Below are 15461 nucleotides of genomic sequence, written 5' to 3' on the forward strand. Positions count from 1 at the left end.
TTTTCCTTTAGTTTAACATCTCCCAAGGTTTTTTTGTTTTGTTTTGAAATTGGATAAACTATACCCAACAGTCCTTAAACTTATTTAAAATTATATTTCAATCATCAAACTTTCAAATCTTGCAAAATTATCACTAAAGTTATTAGATTGTTATAAAATGATCACCCAACCATTTTATGTGTCAATTGGTAACATGCATATGATGTGGCACGATAAATATTTCACATATTTTCCACTTGTTTTGTCACATAATTATATTACATTTATTATAGAGATAGTATAATTTTGGTTTTTGAATTGGATAATTAGGTCTACTTTGATATTTGTATTTTTTTTTTCACTTTGGGTACTTGAATTTGACAATTAGATCCATTTTGGTCCCTATATTTAAATTCCGTCAAGATTTGATAATGTAACTAATGTTTTTGGAACATGATTGGATTAATTGGCTAAATCGATTCAATCATGGTTTAGTAATTAGAACATTGCATGTGACACTCTAAAATTGCACTAAGCCATCATCCAGAAATTTATATAATTTTTTTTTTAATTTTCAAGTGATGATGTGTCACAATCTCATAGTGTCACATCATCAAATTTTATATTTTTCAAGTTTAGGAACCAAATGAATTTAGTTGTTAAGTCGGTGTCAAAATAGATAAAAAATTATAAGTATCAAAGTGGACCTAATTGTCAAAATCAGAGCGAAAAATAATATAAATTGGTTATTGTATCTTATTAATTTTTATTTTATTTATTTGTTAAAATATTTATATATTCATTTACCATTTCTTTTCAATTAGTTCATTGAAATAAAAGTCTTAACCTCATTAACCTTAACTTTTTTTTTAATGAGGAATATAAAGGTTCATTTGTATACAGAGTTTAGGAAGTGTTAAATTGTGTTGATTAAGTTTAGTTTTATGGTTTATTGAAGAATCTGAGTGTTGCTTTAAGGGTAAATCTGTTGAATTTTGGGTTTTTTTTTTTACTTTCGATTGGTTCAACAAAGGCTTTGATATTTACACAATGATTTTAAGATTTTTAGAGTTTGAGTTTTGTTGATATTTTGGATTAATATATATGGAAATTTTTAGGGTTTGAGTTTTGTTGATATTTTGAATCAACGGATATAGAAGTTTAAGGAAAAGAACTGTAATCCAACATTCAAGAAGAAAAGCATTCATCTTCTTGAGATGTTTGTAAAATCTTATTATATAAGGTTAACGTGATATTTTAATTATAATTATATTACAGAGATATCTTTTTGAAGCATGGCTTATTAAAAAAAGCTCGCAAGGAACAGAGAAATGGGAACTCAAAAGAGTGCATAATTTCCAAAATATCTTGAAATTTCTGTTTATTCATTGACGTATGTGATTGATGGATTGTGTAGAAATGGGGATGCTCCTCTTCTCAGCTCTTGGATCAGAATTCTGGTCCAAAGTATCAACAAGTTTAAAATGATATTATTTTGTATTGTGAAATGATGTTGAATTTGTAGGTATATTTGTCTATTTTGATTTTTTTTTAAATTTCATTTACAATTGTCTAACTAAAACATGGTTCTATATCTGATATTTGTAATATATTGGATTATAATTTTTATTCTTTTGTAGTTTGTAAATCCATTTTGATTTTGGATCTTTTAGGATTTTTCTATATATATATTTGTATATATGATATTTGAATAAACATGTGAAACTACGGATATGATCTGCTTTGCTATGAAGATTTTATTTGAGTTGTAAAATAATATAAAAATACACACGTGGTCTATGATTATTATTGTTGTTGTCATGTAAAACATATGTTTATAGTGAAAAACAATAGCATATGACATGGTTGCTATCTGCTTAGTGGATACAAAACTATTACGTGGATCATTTTTGCCATGTGAAATGTATTTTTCTTTAATTAAGACGCTTTATTTGAAGATAAAAAAGTTAGATCATTTTTACTATTGTAATTCATCATGATGGGTGTTGATGTAAGTCTCAATAAGGAAACAGTTAAGAAAGAGAAGATGATTGTGTAAAAGAGGTCGATTTACCGTACAAGCAGAGAGCTGAAGAAGTACAAAAAAAGAAAAAAGGTTGTTGTGAACTCTAAGAAGGCTGAATGCTAATAGTAAGTGATCAAGGTTGCTGGTCAGGAAGAATTTTTTTTTTTTCATCGTATTGGATAGTATTTATAGGAGATATCCCTTGTTTGGTAGTGGTGATGTGACAAAGTAGTTATCATCATGGAGCGGACATGAATGGTAGGACACATTCTGTTGTTTCATTTGAAGGAGTACGAGTTGTTATGTTCAGGTGAGCTCTATGATCCTTAAAAAAAAGTGTTCATATTGAAAAGCGAGTGGCTAAACCATAATAAGTAAGAAGCCTAATGAAAGGGGATGTTCCCTCTATCAATAGGCCGTAATCTCACAACAGGTGGTTAATTTAAGAAATTAAACAATTAAGAATGGCTTGATTACTAGGAGGTGGAAAACCGTCTTCAAACGTTCACCTGATGCCTTTTGGAAGTGTCACGTGTCCAACCCAAGTGAGGATGAATACCGGATAACTTATAGGAATGATATTGCTTACTTCCATGTTAGCGTTTGAAATATGTGACAAGTTACATTTACCTGATCCACCGAATACCGGGAACTATTAGGAGGAAATCAACCAAACCATTAGGCTTTTAAGCGGTGATGATGATGTTCTACTTATGGTGAATAGCATGCTGAGGGATCATTGCATCCACATTTATGTAGAGGAAAAACCTATATCCTAGAAACATACAAGCATGAAAATAGACATACAACCCTACAATAATCCTCAAATACATTAAAAAAATGAATAACCAATAAATATTGGATGCAATGTGTCTACCCACCTTTGGATCACAACACAACTGTAGCCAACACTGTCCCGAACCCGAATAACTTACCTCAAGAAAACCTTTACAATGGTTTTTACCAAGACCGTAATTTACAGGTTTTAACGAAATTGAAACAACGGCTTCTTAACAAGTTGTCACAATCTTTGGCCACATCAAACACCCTTTACCCCCAGGTATTAGATCCAACAGCCTTCTTCTTAAGCTCTCTGTTTTCGACAATTTAAAATTGGTGTTTAGATTTGAACACTTTAAATCCGATTGGGGCATCACCATTTCAGCTGATTCAACAATCCCATCCACCATTTCCAGAACTTCACTCATTTTGGGTCGCAATTTAGCTTGGCGTGTCAAGCATTTGTTGGCCACTGCTGCAAGTTTATGAGCCGACTTGAGCGAATACTTGCCATCAAGCCTAGGGTCAATGATCAACCTGAACTTTTTTATATTGGAGATGTGCGGTCGCACCCATTCCAAGAGCTTTTCCTCGCCTTTGGGACGGTTCCGATCCAATGGACGCCTGCCAGTGATGAGTTCATAGAGGAAAACTCCATAGCTCCAAACATCACTTTTGATTGTAAGGCGTCCTGTTTGAATGTATTCAGGTGCTGCATATCCAATGGTTCCTACAACCTGCTCATAATAGATCACAAATTTATACATTCCATGGTATTTAAAGTATTGCAACAACCATGCATACTAACAAAAGATTGCTCAGGGTGGACCGGCTCTTTCGAGAGAAGTCTTCGAAGTGTCGTCCGCTAGGTAACCGACCTCCCCAACAACTGAAGGTATTATCCCCCGAGGAGGGTTTTTGTCCCCAGCCTCTGTAGAGAGCACTTGTTAGGTGGTTGTACACTCACGTAGAGTCGAGGCGCCCCTCTCCATGAACCATACACAACTCTCCACAAAGGTTGGGGATAAAAACCCTCCTCGTGGGACAATACCTTTGCCTGTTGGGGATTCAGTCGGCTACCTAGCGGACAACATTTCGAAGACTTCTCCCGAAAGAGCTAACCTCCCCTCAAGAAATATCATCTGTAACAACTTTTTTTCAACCTCTTTCACGTATTTAGAGGATCATGTCCTTATAGTCATATCTACAATATAGCAATCTAAAACAACAAAATATATTTAAAAATAATTTATAGCTACTTTAAACCTACCGCAGTTGAGACGTGGCTTAATCCATCTGAAGGCCCTAATCTGGCCAACCCAAAGTCTGAAAGCTTAGCATTCCATTGTTCATCCAACAGTATATTTGAAGACTTGAAATCTCTGAAGATAATCTATTGCAATCATATCATAAAATACACTTCTTATACATACATATAATGTGTAAAAATATCAATTTACATCATATTACCCTAAAAGTACCTGAAAATCCATTTCTTCATGGAGGAAAGCTAAGCCTCGGGCGGCATCTCTGGCAATTTTCAACCTGGTTGCCCAAGAAAGAGTTGTTTGAAACCGAGCTGACAAATGATCCTGCACACTTCTGTTGGGCATATATTCATATATCAGTAGTCTCTGTATTCCTCTTTCATCATCCTCAGCACAGTAACCCACTAATTTCACCAGATTTTGGTGTTCAACTACCCCTAAAACATTTACTTCTGTCACCCATTCTTTGTGTCCCTATAAACAATAAGTCGAAACAATATACTCAGGCTCAGGTGTGAGATTTCAGATATGGATATGTGCCCGAGATTTATATGTTCAATTTTTACCAAGTTTTTTAGTGTATTCGGAAGTTTTTGGAGGATCATATCCTCATATTCATATCAGAACATAATTCAAACAATATGAGCAGCTAGAGAAATATAGAGTACTAGGTTAAAAGAAATCAAATTGTGAAGTTTCAGAAGTCATTTTTGTACCAACGATTTTTAAAAAATGCAGAAAGCTGACCTGAAACCCGCTTCTACTGAGCTGTTTAACAGCAATATCAATTTTCTTGTGGGAATCTTCAGAACTTCGGATTAGACCCCTATAAACAGCACCAAATCCACCTTCACCAATCATCAGGGATCGGCTGAAGTTCTTTGTTGCAGTCTTCAACTCCAAGAATGTGAACTCTCTCAGATTACTTCGTCTTTGAGACATAACAGCAAACGAGTTCTTGGTTGTGGATGAACCTGAGCTAAAATCTGAGACATTCTGGGAATTTGACTCAGACCCAGATCTTCTCACATCGTTATCTGTTGACATGGAAACAGGAGAGGTGGAGGACTGAATTGAAATGGACTTCGTAGTTCTTGGTTCATCATTTTTCACTTTACTATTGAAATGAAAGCACTTCATTGCCGCAAAGAACCAAACAGCTTCACTGCATTTTAACAGGATCAACCAAAATTTATTTCAGATCAGATGAACTTCTTGGTGAAGCACATAAAGTAATCAATGCAAAATTACAATTTCCAGGAAATATTCAGAACATGAGACAAAACATCACGATGAACTCAAACGACAGTAAAGCTTAAAAGTCAAACATGACAGCAAATTTCCAATGTTCTTTGTCTGCGTTTTATGTTTCCAGCAAAATTCAACCACCATGGCCTAAATCAAAAAAGAATTCATCTTTTACACGTAACAGTCAAAACCCATTTTCTAGAACAAGTAAATCTTGAAGAAAAAGATGTAAGCTCTTACATCTGCTACTATGAAATTGAACATGTTGAACTTCAAAAGACCAAAGAACAATCTAAACCATTTTTGTCAGAAGGGAAACAAACCAACCTTTTACTAATGTTCTGCTTCAAACAACCAAAAAAATAAAATCAATAACAAAATGCTATAATTTACAGGTTATGAAATTAAACAAATACCAAGAATGCCAAAAAGGTTAATTGAAAAGGGATTGTAGCTCACCAGCTAAGAACCCTCCAAAAAGAAAAGCTATAATAAAAACCAAATCAGATTATAGCATTATTCTGTGTAGGACTTCTAAAAGAGAGGAAAGTAAGTTATTTAGAAGGTGGAAGCCATTAAGGCATTAATATAGCTTAAAAGCCGTTGGCTTTAAATTGTTTATTACTTTATTTACACCATGAATTCAAAGTGAAAAGCCAAAAAGACAAACCATAAGTCAAAATTTATGAAATCTATTGTTGTGTAAGCATAAGCTGTTATGTTCTATCATTTTAATATGAGGAAAGTCAATGGATCATTGATTACAACTTTTATGATTGTTTTGAATTTCCATAATTAATATGATTGTTTTCTCATATCCATGTCCATCATCACATTCTAGCCACTTTTTATTGCTTTTGAAAGTTTTTAATTAATATAATTCAGTCATTTATTGCATGAATTAATTGTTATATACAAGGTAAAAGTATTAGGATATCCAATGTATTTAGGATCATATTGTATTTTGATTCTTCTACTGAAAAATGAGTAAATTAATTTTATACATTTCAAACGTATAAATTAAGCTTTTCGTTCAATTTTTTCTATTAATTGATGATTTGACACGTTAATTTAAATGATTAATTATTAATTTGTTCTCTGAACTATAGCTAAAATATCATTTTGATTTTTTAAAATTTTCTTAACAATAATTCTAAAAATTGAAAAAAAAGTTAAATCATTAAAATATATTTGATGATGTGGTAGTGGTATACCAATCAATAGTTGACATGTGTCAATTAATTTTATTTTTATTTTGTGTAATCTTCTATTTATTTGTTATTAAATTCTAGCCCAGTGACATGTTCACACGTGGTAATATAATTTTTTAAAATAATTTAAAATCGTTAACTTTTTAAAAATAAAATAATTAAAATCTAAAAGTATTTTTCAATATTTTTAAAATCAGAAAATAAATTTCAAAACACCTCAATATTCTTCTTGACATACTCACAAATTTTAAATCAGAAAGGTGAAAGAATGTGAAAAGATTACCAATGAATATTAAAAACCCAAATACTAGTTGAACAATGAAGAAGATGAAGCAATACGATGGGGTTTTTTTTCTCTTAATATTTCCAGATTTGTAAATTGAAATATTTTAATTTTTTTCAAGATTTAATTATTTTTAAAATGTACCTTTTATTTTAAATATTTTTCCCAGATTTGTAAAAATAAAATTTATTTTTAGAATTATTGTTAATAGAAATTTTAAGAAACTAAAATGATATTTTAGTTATATTTCAAGGACCGAATTAGTAATTAATCATTTAAATTAACATGACATGTCATCATTTAATGGATAAAATTTATGGAGGGCTAATTTGCATATTTCGATAAAAGGATCAAAATGTAATCCACCCCTAAGTACAGGGGTTTCCCTGGTACTTTTACCTTATAAAGAATGTAATGTGGTGAAGTTCTGCTGGCAACATAAATAAATAATAGGGTTGAAAAAGAATGACAAAATAAAAAATTGATCGGAATTCGTATGGTTCAATTTTGTTTCTATTAAATATAATTTAATTTTAATTTAAATAATAATGAACTTATTTCTGCTTTTAATTTAATTTTTTATTCATAAGTTAAAATAATGTTGTTTAGTAGTCACTCAACTATTAGTAAATATTTTTTGTCCACTCAACTATGAAAAGTTATAAATTAGTCACTCAATTATTCAATTTTGTCTTTTTTGTCACCAAATAGATTTTAAAATTAGCATAATAGCAACTTTAACCATCAACATTTAAACATTGTGTCTATTTAGTCTTGATTCCAAAAATTCTAACTGTAACACCCTTACCCGTATTCGACATGTAAATAGGGTACGAGGCATTACCAGAACACATACACTTGTAAACGTATTGAATCGAGTTATAAAATTTCATCTAAATTAAAACTTTTAGATTATTAACATGCTTTTATAATTCTTCACAATATATCCTCAAAATATTATATTCAAAATAAATAGGGCCTACGAGACCCGATACATACTCATGCAATTCAATGTTTCATTTCTTTTTGTTCAATTCACAATTTCTCATGCTCATAATTCAAATCCTATCACTAGCAATTTCCATTTAATTCACGTACAATTCAATATTAGTAAGTTCAATACTAATACGTATTTACCATTTAACTCAACGTTTATCGATTATACCATTCATTAACACATTTATGAAATTCTCAATTTTGCAATGAAAATATCACTTTAGCTTAAATAACAACATCAATTAAACTCATCATCCCCTTTTTCGTCATTTTTCACTTCAAATATGAACTTACTATTTCATTATCTTTCCACACCCGTTTCCTATGCATATCACATAAGACATAAGCATATCATTCAACCATAGTCGCAAGCTAATGCATTTAAACATAATTCTTTTTTGGAATTAACCACTTGATAAACCATTTCACTAGAGATTACATAATTTAAACCTTACCACCCCTATCATGATCACAAGTATATTTCCATTTAGGCACTTACCATCTCAATGCATAACTTATAAGTTTAACGTGGCATAATTCAACCACAACTTGGCCAAAGCCTAAGCATGTACACCAAATATGTTAACCAAATAAACATATAGCATAAGCATTATAAGCATAGATAAGCACAACATTTGTTCATGTATCAAACTTACCAACATGTGTTAATTCATAAACCATTGATGACATTACCTCAAGCCATATCATATTCTAAATATACCATACACACATACTATGAAACTTTATTTTCCTACATGAGCTTAAACCATGACCAATCATGCGCAAATATAAGCATCATTTCTATTTCATCGTTCATTAATCATAATCGAGCATATGACCAATTATACACAAATCATTCATATATTTTCCAATTTTTCTCCTCCTCCTCTCCATTCCACATCCTTAATGTGTATAACACACTTAAACAACATTATCCATACTTTCACTATTTTCCTATATGTAAATTCAAACTGTCTGTCTGAGTTAGAGTCACTAATTTATTTATATCTCGAGCTACCGAGCTCCAAATTAAGATCCGTTAATTTTCCCCGAAACTAGACTCACAAATCTTCTTACCATAAAATTTTTAGAATTTTTTTCTTAGTCAATAAGTACTGTTTATTCTTTAAAGTTTCCTATTTCACTGTTTGATAGTTCTGACTTTTCTTCACTAAAAATTAATTATTTCATAGTACAGAATTCGAATAATGTTCTCATTTGTTTCTTTTGAAAATAGACTCATTTAGGATTCTAAACATATAAAGTTTATCTCATAATTATTTTTTACAATTTTTAATGATTTTCCAAAGTCAAAACAAGGGATTTCAAAATCATTCTAGCCTTGTCTCACTAAAATTTAAATATCTCATAATATAAAACTCTTTTGCTTGCTCTGTCTCTTTTATGTGAAAATAAGCTCATTCAAATTTAGTTTCATATATTATTTAGCCTCTAATTCAATTTACACCATTTTTGGTGATTTTTCAAAGTCACACAACTGTTGCTGTTTAAACTGTTTTGTTGCTAAATGTACTTTTTCATAATTTCACTTTTTCTCACTTTTCTTTTTTTATTGATTAAAGTCAATTTCTCATCTTTCTTGATTTATAATAACACATTTAACTTGTTTAACATTTAAATTATTCAATTTAGTCCAAAAATCTCACTTTGGAAAACTTACATTTTTGCCCCTAAGTTTCACAAAATTATGATTTTGCCCCTAGGCTCGTAAAATAATTTTTATTCAATTTTCTTGCATTTTAGGCCTAGCCGAACCATTTTCATAACTATAGCAGTCCACAATTCTCACTTATTCACACACTTGTGACATATTTTATAACTTTTACAAATTAATCCTTTTAGGCATTTTCATCGAAAATCACTTAGTAAAAGACGTTCATCACACTCCAAACATTCATATTATTCCATAAAACATAAAAATACATGCATATAATTCATGGGTAAATTTTTAAACACAAACCCTAGTTCAAAATAATGGTAAAAATAGATAAATCTTGTTACGAGGATTTCAAAAACGTGAAAATCATTAAAAACGGGGCTAGAACGGACTTACAATCGAGCCTGGAAGCTTGAAAAACCCTAGCCATGGTTTCTCCATGCAATTTTCGGGCCAGGGGTTGAAGATGGACAAAAATTGGCTTTTAATTTTGTTTTTAATTCATTTTAATAACTAAATGACCAAAATGCCCTTAATGAAAAACTTTGGAAACATGTCTAACCATGTCTATTTTTGTCCACCAACTTAACCAATGGTCTAATTACCATATAAAGACCTCTAATTTAAAATTTCATAACAATTGGACACCTCTAACATGTAGATCTCAACTTTTGCACTTTTTACAATTTAGTCCTTTTGACTAAATTGAGTGCCCAAACGTCGAAATTTTCGAACGAAATTTTCACGAAATCATTTTGTGAAATCGTAGACCATAAAAATATAATAAAAATAAATTTTATCCTCGTCAAATTTGTGGTCTCGAAATCATTGTTCCGACTAGGCCCAAAATCCGATTGTGACACTAACCCTTAACATATACACATTGTTTTTTTTTTTTTGCAATTTTGCTCTCTTTTTTATGATAATTTCACCTAGAAAGCTAAAAAAAATAAATTTATAATCTAAATTTGATTGAAAATATACAAAAAAAATAGAAACACTTCAAAATCCAAGATACTAAATTTCATCATTTCTTATTCTTTTAAAATTAACCCTCAATGTCACAAAAAAATGTAAAAAGACTAAATTACACAATGTGTAAATGTTGATGGTTAATTCTTTTCGAATCAAGACTTAATTGGCATAATTTATAAAATTGAGGTTAAAGGTTCAATTATGTTAATTTTAAAAGCTACACAATTAACCAACTAGAAAAAAAAGACATGATTGAATAATTGAATGATTATTTAGTAATTTTTCATAGTTAGATGACTAAAAAGAAATTTACTATAATTGAGTGACTACTAATGTAATTTATCCGTATATTTTTAATTCATATCTATGCGACGTGAATATTTAAAATAAAAGAAATAAAGATTCAACACCTTGAAAAATAAATAAATAAATAAAGATTGGACAAGATAGGTGACAAAATTCTCATAAAAGATATAGTAAATAAATATATACAATATGATAACATCTTAAACCATTTATTAAATTTAAAAATCATGTATATTTTCTTAAATTTTCTATTTCATAATCCTTTTGAATTTAGTACTTCAGTATTTTCTTTTTCCCAAGTAAGTATCTGTTATTTATTTATTTATTTATTTATTATAGTACATGTATCAAATATTCATTGATTATTTAATCTAAATACTAAATTGAACATTAAAATTAAACTCGGTACAAACTGTTATATTAACTAAAAATTATATATATTCATGTATTAGAGTAAAATGATATTTTTATATTGACGGACAAAACTGTTAATATAAAATATGATATGTTGATTCAATTATTGCAAGTTACAATTATGCAAAAACTATTAACATTTAATAAACAATGATATATAATACTATAATGTAAATGTTAAAAATACATATAAATTATTTGTGTTTAAGAATTGAAAAAAGGAAATATTAAATTTAAAATAACATTTTTTTAAAATAATATAAGTTTAAAATGAAATTATGCTAAATTTGAAACTCATATTTTAAGACGAGCCAAGCTTATGTAATCATATATAAGTTTAACTCAAATCCGACTCACGGACACCTCTAGGCTTTAGTCTTAATGCATTGAATTCTTGGAAAACAAAAAAAAAATGTCAACCTATGACTATGAATTATTATATAATAAAAAAATAATTTTATTTAAATTTAAAAATTACGTATGAAATAATGTTAATATTTGGAAATATTGAGATCTTAAATTTGAGTCTCACGGTTGTGTAAACTTTTCATATTTAATTTGGGTTTAAATCCTACTATGGGTAAGTGTTGTTTGATAAAAAAGGCCTCTTCTATCTCTTTTAATTTTGATATTGGGTAAATTGGTCCATCTTAAAAAAAAACAATTTAGTCTCTCTCAAATTTAAATTTGAACAACTAAAGACAAATAATCATTGCGTTCACTTTTTTCAACAATTTATCCTACTTTTGATTGCTATAATAACCCTCAATGTTTATACATTTTGTCAAATTTGTCCCAATTCTAAAAAATTCAACAAATTTAGACCTAAATATTTATACATTTTATCAATTTAGTTCTGTAATTTTTTTATATCCAATAAAGGCTAAATTTGTTGAATTATTCGAATCAATACCAAAATGACAATTTATAAACATTGAAGGTTAAATTTGTTATTATATCCATAAAAATAGGATAAATTGACAAAAAAAGGTAAAATTGTAATTAATTATCTTTAATTGCTCACTTTTAAAATTGACGGAAACTAAATTGTTTGACTTTTTAAAAACAATTTGTTCAATATTAAAATTAAGAGTGATTTTTTTACCATAATATGCAAAATTATTTTAATTTAGGCTTAGGTATATACCTTCTTTTCAATATGGCTCAATAATTTAGTTTTTTATTGAACAATATCATTATAAGTTTTGATCATTTATGTTATTTTTGAGACAATATCTAAAATTACCTATAGGCCCTTCCTAACCCATAAATGGAAGGATAATACGCTTCAGCATATTTGAACTCAATCCTCTTGTATTGACAACAATACTAATACCAATCGAACTGAGACTCAATCCACTACTCAATAATTTAGTTATAATTAATAGAATATCTATACTCTAATTTGATTATTGTTATAACTATTCTTCTATTGTTGTTGTAATTATTTAGAGATTTATTATTTATGATTTTACATATAATTATACATGAAATTTTATTTTAAAAATAAAAATATTGAAATTAAATTTGAATTTTATTTTATTCAATTTAAAAAATGCGGCAAAACCAAATATTGTTTTGTTTTCTGGTTATGAAGAAAATTTCCAATAAAATAAAATAAAATTGAAATTCTATTTTGGATGTGTGCTGAGTGCCGACAAATCTAACGCTAATTTCAAATAACAACACTTTCAATCGTGAAACAGTACCTCATTTGATAAAGACAACACTGCAAACCCAACAAATCATTTTAAACAAAAACACAGATTACTTTCCCTTTTTTTATCCTAACCACCGCCGTCAGCGCCACCGTCACAACCACCGCAAACAACCAATTCCCACCTTATAAGTTATAACCCACTAAAGTTCTTATGCAACCCACCTTTGAAAAACAATAAATTTTTTTTTTTGCTTCCTGATGTGCAGATCTAAAAAAAGCACAGATGTAATCCGACCAAGATCATCAAATTCAAAAGGACCATCTTTTTCACCTTCATCTCGAAAACCCAAAACCTTGAAATCTTCATCTTCTTTGTCTCAACCATCTTCCTCCACTTCCATAACCAACAATTCAGTCCTTTCTTCGGGCTACTTCGATAACAACTCTTCATATTACAACTCATTTTCAACCCAAGCCTCCAAAAATCTCTCATCTATCAGAGATTCTCTCCCTGAAAATCCCCATATCTATGATTTCTCAGACATCTGCTTGGCCACCGATAACTTCCGGTCGAACCGGTTTTCATCTTCTTCGGCTTCGTCTTCATGGCTTTGTAACCTTCAAGGTAAACAAGTTGTCATTTTCCAAAGGAAAATGAGACGTCCGATTGAGTTAGCTGACTTGGTTCACAAGTTATCTGTGATTTGTAGGAGCCACCATAGTAGTTTGATCAAGCTTTTGGGTGTTTCCTTATCAGGGAATTATGTTTATCTTGTCTATGAATATGTACATGGAGTTAACCTTAGGGATTGTTTGAGAAACCCCAAGAACCCAAGTTTTACTGTACTTTCTTCTTGGATTTCTCGTATGCAAATTGCTGCTGATATTGCTTCTGGATTGGATTATAGTCACCATTGTTCAGGTCTTGAAACTAGCTTCACTCATAACCATATAAAGATCACAAGTATCATAGTGGCTGAAGGTTCATTAATGGCAAAAATTTGCCATTTTGGCACTGCTGAATTATGTGGGGAGGTGACAACAGATGAGGAATCATCAAAAACTCTAGGAAGATCAAAGAGTAAAGTTATGAAAATTGAAGGAACAAGGGGTTACATGGCACCTGAGCTTCAATTCACTGGTTTAGTGACTCAGAAATGTGATGTTTATGCATTTGGGGTTGTGATTTTGGAGCTGTTGAGTGGAAAGGAAGCTTTGAAGTTCTTGGTTGATGAAGAGAGTGGAGGGTACCAAAGAGTGAGTGTTATAGACACTGCTAGGGAGGCTGCGGCCGGTGGCAGTGCAGGGGTGAGGACTTGGATAGATAGGAGGTTGAAGGACTCTTTTCCTGTGGATGTAGCTGAGAAGATGGTGTTGGTGGCATTGGAATGTGTTGAGGAAGATCCAAAGAAAAGGCCTGATATGGACAAAGTTGCAGGGCAAGTTTCAAAGTTGTATTTGGATTCTAAGAATTGGGCTGATAATATTGGTTTGCCTACTGATATATCTATCTCAATAGCTCCAAGGTAAATATTATACCTGATTTGAGTGTCAGATACGGATATGCGCTATTCTTTTTCGAATTTTTCCTTATATGTGGAGTATACTTGGGGGAGCATATCTCTGTTTTATACTCATGTTCGAATATATAGTGGGATATGAATGGGGTATTCGAATATGTGTCGGATATGATTGCTTTTAAAAAGAATGATGAGCAGGATTATGTAGAAATCAGGCATAATTGATAGCTGCTTTTGGTTATTAGATGAACAAATTTTTTGGGGTTTTTCCATTTGATCAGAGAAGGGAGTTCTTGAAGTTATTTTTTTCCCCCTTTACAGTTCTTGATTCCTTTCAACAATAGGTATTTGTATATGTTGTGAATATTAATACAGAAGTTTAAACTTGGAGTTCTTTTTGGCAGAGATTTTGGTATAGAATTGTTTCAAATTATGTTCATGCTTGATTTTGTTTCAAAATTCATATCTATATTAGGTACTCACATCCGAGTTTATTATTTTTACAGGCATAGTTGTTTGGAATTTGATGTATTATCTCTTTGGTATTTAAGGTCTTTCTCAACTTGTGATCTTCAATGAAACTTCATACTAAAGACTCACTGTTTGTCTCATTGTCTTGTCCTGAAATTAATGGAGTGCAGACAGATCTTAGGAATTGATGTAACATCACCAAGCCATTGTCCTTTTTTCTTTTGGTTCAACTCAACATGCCATTGTCAACGTTGTCATTAATCTATTCGAAGAGTTTTTTGAATTTCAGTTGGCTGGTATAAGACGTTCTCTCATTAATGCTTGACGCGAAAAATACTATTGTCTGGTTCCCACCTCCCCTTTCGGACATTCCTCAAAACCCAGAATCTTCATTTTTCTACTGCACATGTTTGAATATACTTAATGATCCTTTAAATAAACGAAAAAAATAACCTTCAAAATTTTAAGTATATTGGATGCATATCTTATTCAACATTTACCTTAAATTTGAATAACATAAACACATGACAGCAATCCATAAATGAAAAGAATCATCTTTAGAAGTCTAAGTTGACTTGTTGAAAAATCAATTTTTTAGTGCTGCAAGTCTAGCTCAGGACGTATAGGTTTAAGCAAAGACATCTTT

General features: G+C 30.4%; 2 protein-coding genes across 3 annotated transcripts; one reads left to right on the forward strand and one right to left on the reverse strand.

Annotated features, from left to right (window-relative positions):
* Positions 1-2817: 2817 nt before the first annotated feature.
* Positions 2818-5921, reverse strand: LOC105770997 (serine/threonine-protein kinase PCRK1). 2 transcript variants are annotated; one of them, XM_052630824.1, is made up of 6 exons: positions 5761-5847; positions 5542-5642; positions 4801-5218; positions 4267-4527; positions 4056-4178; positions 2818-3522 (listed from the first exon to the last, which is right to left on the reverse strand). In XM_052630824.1, exons 3-6 carry the CDS (start codon positions 5191-5193, stop codon positions 3016-3018), a joined length of 1284 nt encoding a protein of 427 aa, XP_052486784.1. In that variant the 5' UTR covers positions 5194-5218; positions 5542-5642; positions 5761-5847; the 3' UTR covers positions 2818-3015. The 2 variants fall into 2 exon arrangements, with proteins under 2 accessions (XP_052486784.1, XP_012447838.1); XM_012592384.2 differs by lacking the exon at positions 5542-5642 and having other exon boundaries at positions 5761-5921.
* Positions 5922-12878: 6957 nt separating this feature from the next.
* On the forward strand, positions 12879-14925 carry LOC105770934 (lysM domain receptor-like kinase 3). Its single transcript, XM_052630791.1, has one exon. The coding sequence runs from the start codon at positions 13083-13085 to the stop codon at positions 14352-14354; it is 1272 nt and encodes a 423-aa protein (XP_052486751.1). The 5' UTR covers positions 12879-13082; the 3' UTR covers positions 14355-14925.
* The last annotated feature ends 536 nt before the right edge of the window (positions 14926-15461 follow it).

This window comes from Gossypium raimondii, chromosome 5 (genome assembly GCF_025698545.1).
Source record: "Gossypium raimondii isolate GPD5lz chromosome 5, ASM2569854v1, whole genome shotgun sequence".
In the NCBI taxonomy this organism is placed as follows: Eukaryota; Viridiplantae; Streptophyta; class Magnoliopsida; order Malvales; family Malvaceae; genus Gossypium; species Gossypium raimondii.

Excerpts from the sequence above, each read along its gene's own strand:
- LOC105770997 (XM_012592384.2), bottom strand. The coding sequence starts at position 5,193 with ATGAAGTGCTTTCATTTCAATAGTAAAGTGAAAAATGATGAACCAAGA. Across the intron at positions 4,179-4,266 it reads ATGAAGAAATGGATTTTCAG|ATTATCTTCAGAGATTTCAA; the intron begins GTACTTTTAGGG and ends TGATTGCAATAG. Across the intron at positions 3,523-4,055 it reads TAAGCCACGTCTCAACTGCG|GTTGTAGGAACCATTGGATA; the intron begins GTAGGTTTAAAG and ends TATTATGAGCAG.
- LOC105770934 (XM_052630791.1), top strand. The coding sequence starts at position 13,083 with ATGTGCAGATCTAAAAAAAGCACAGATGTAATCCGACCAAGATCATCA.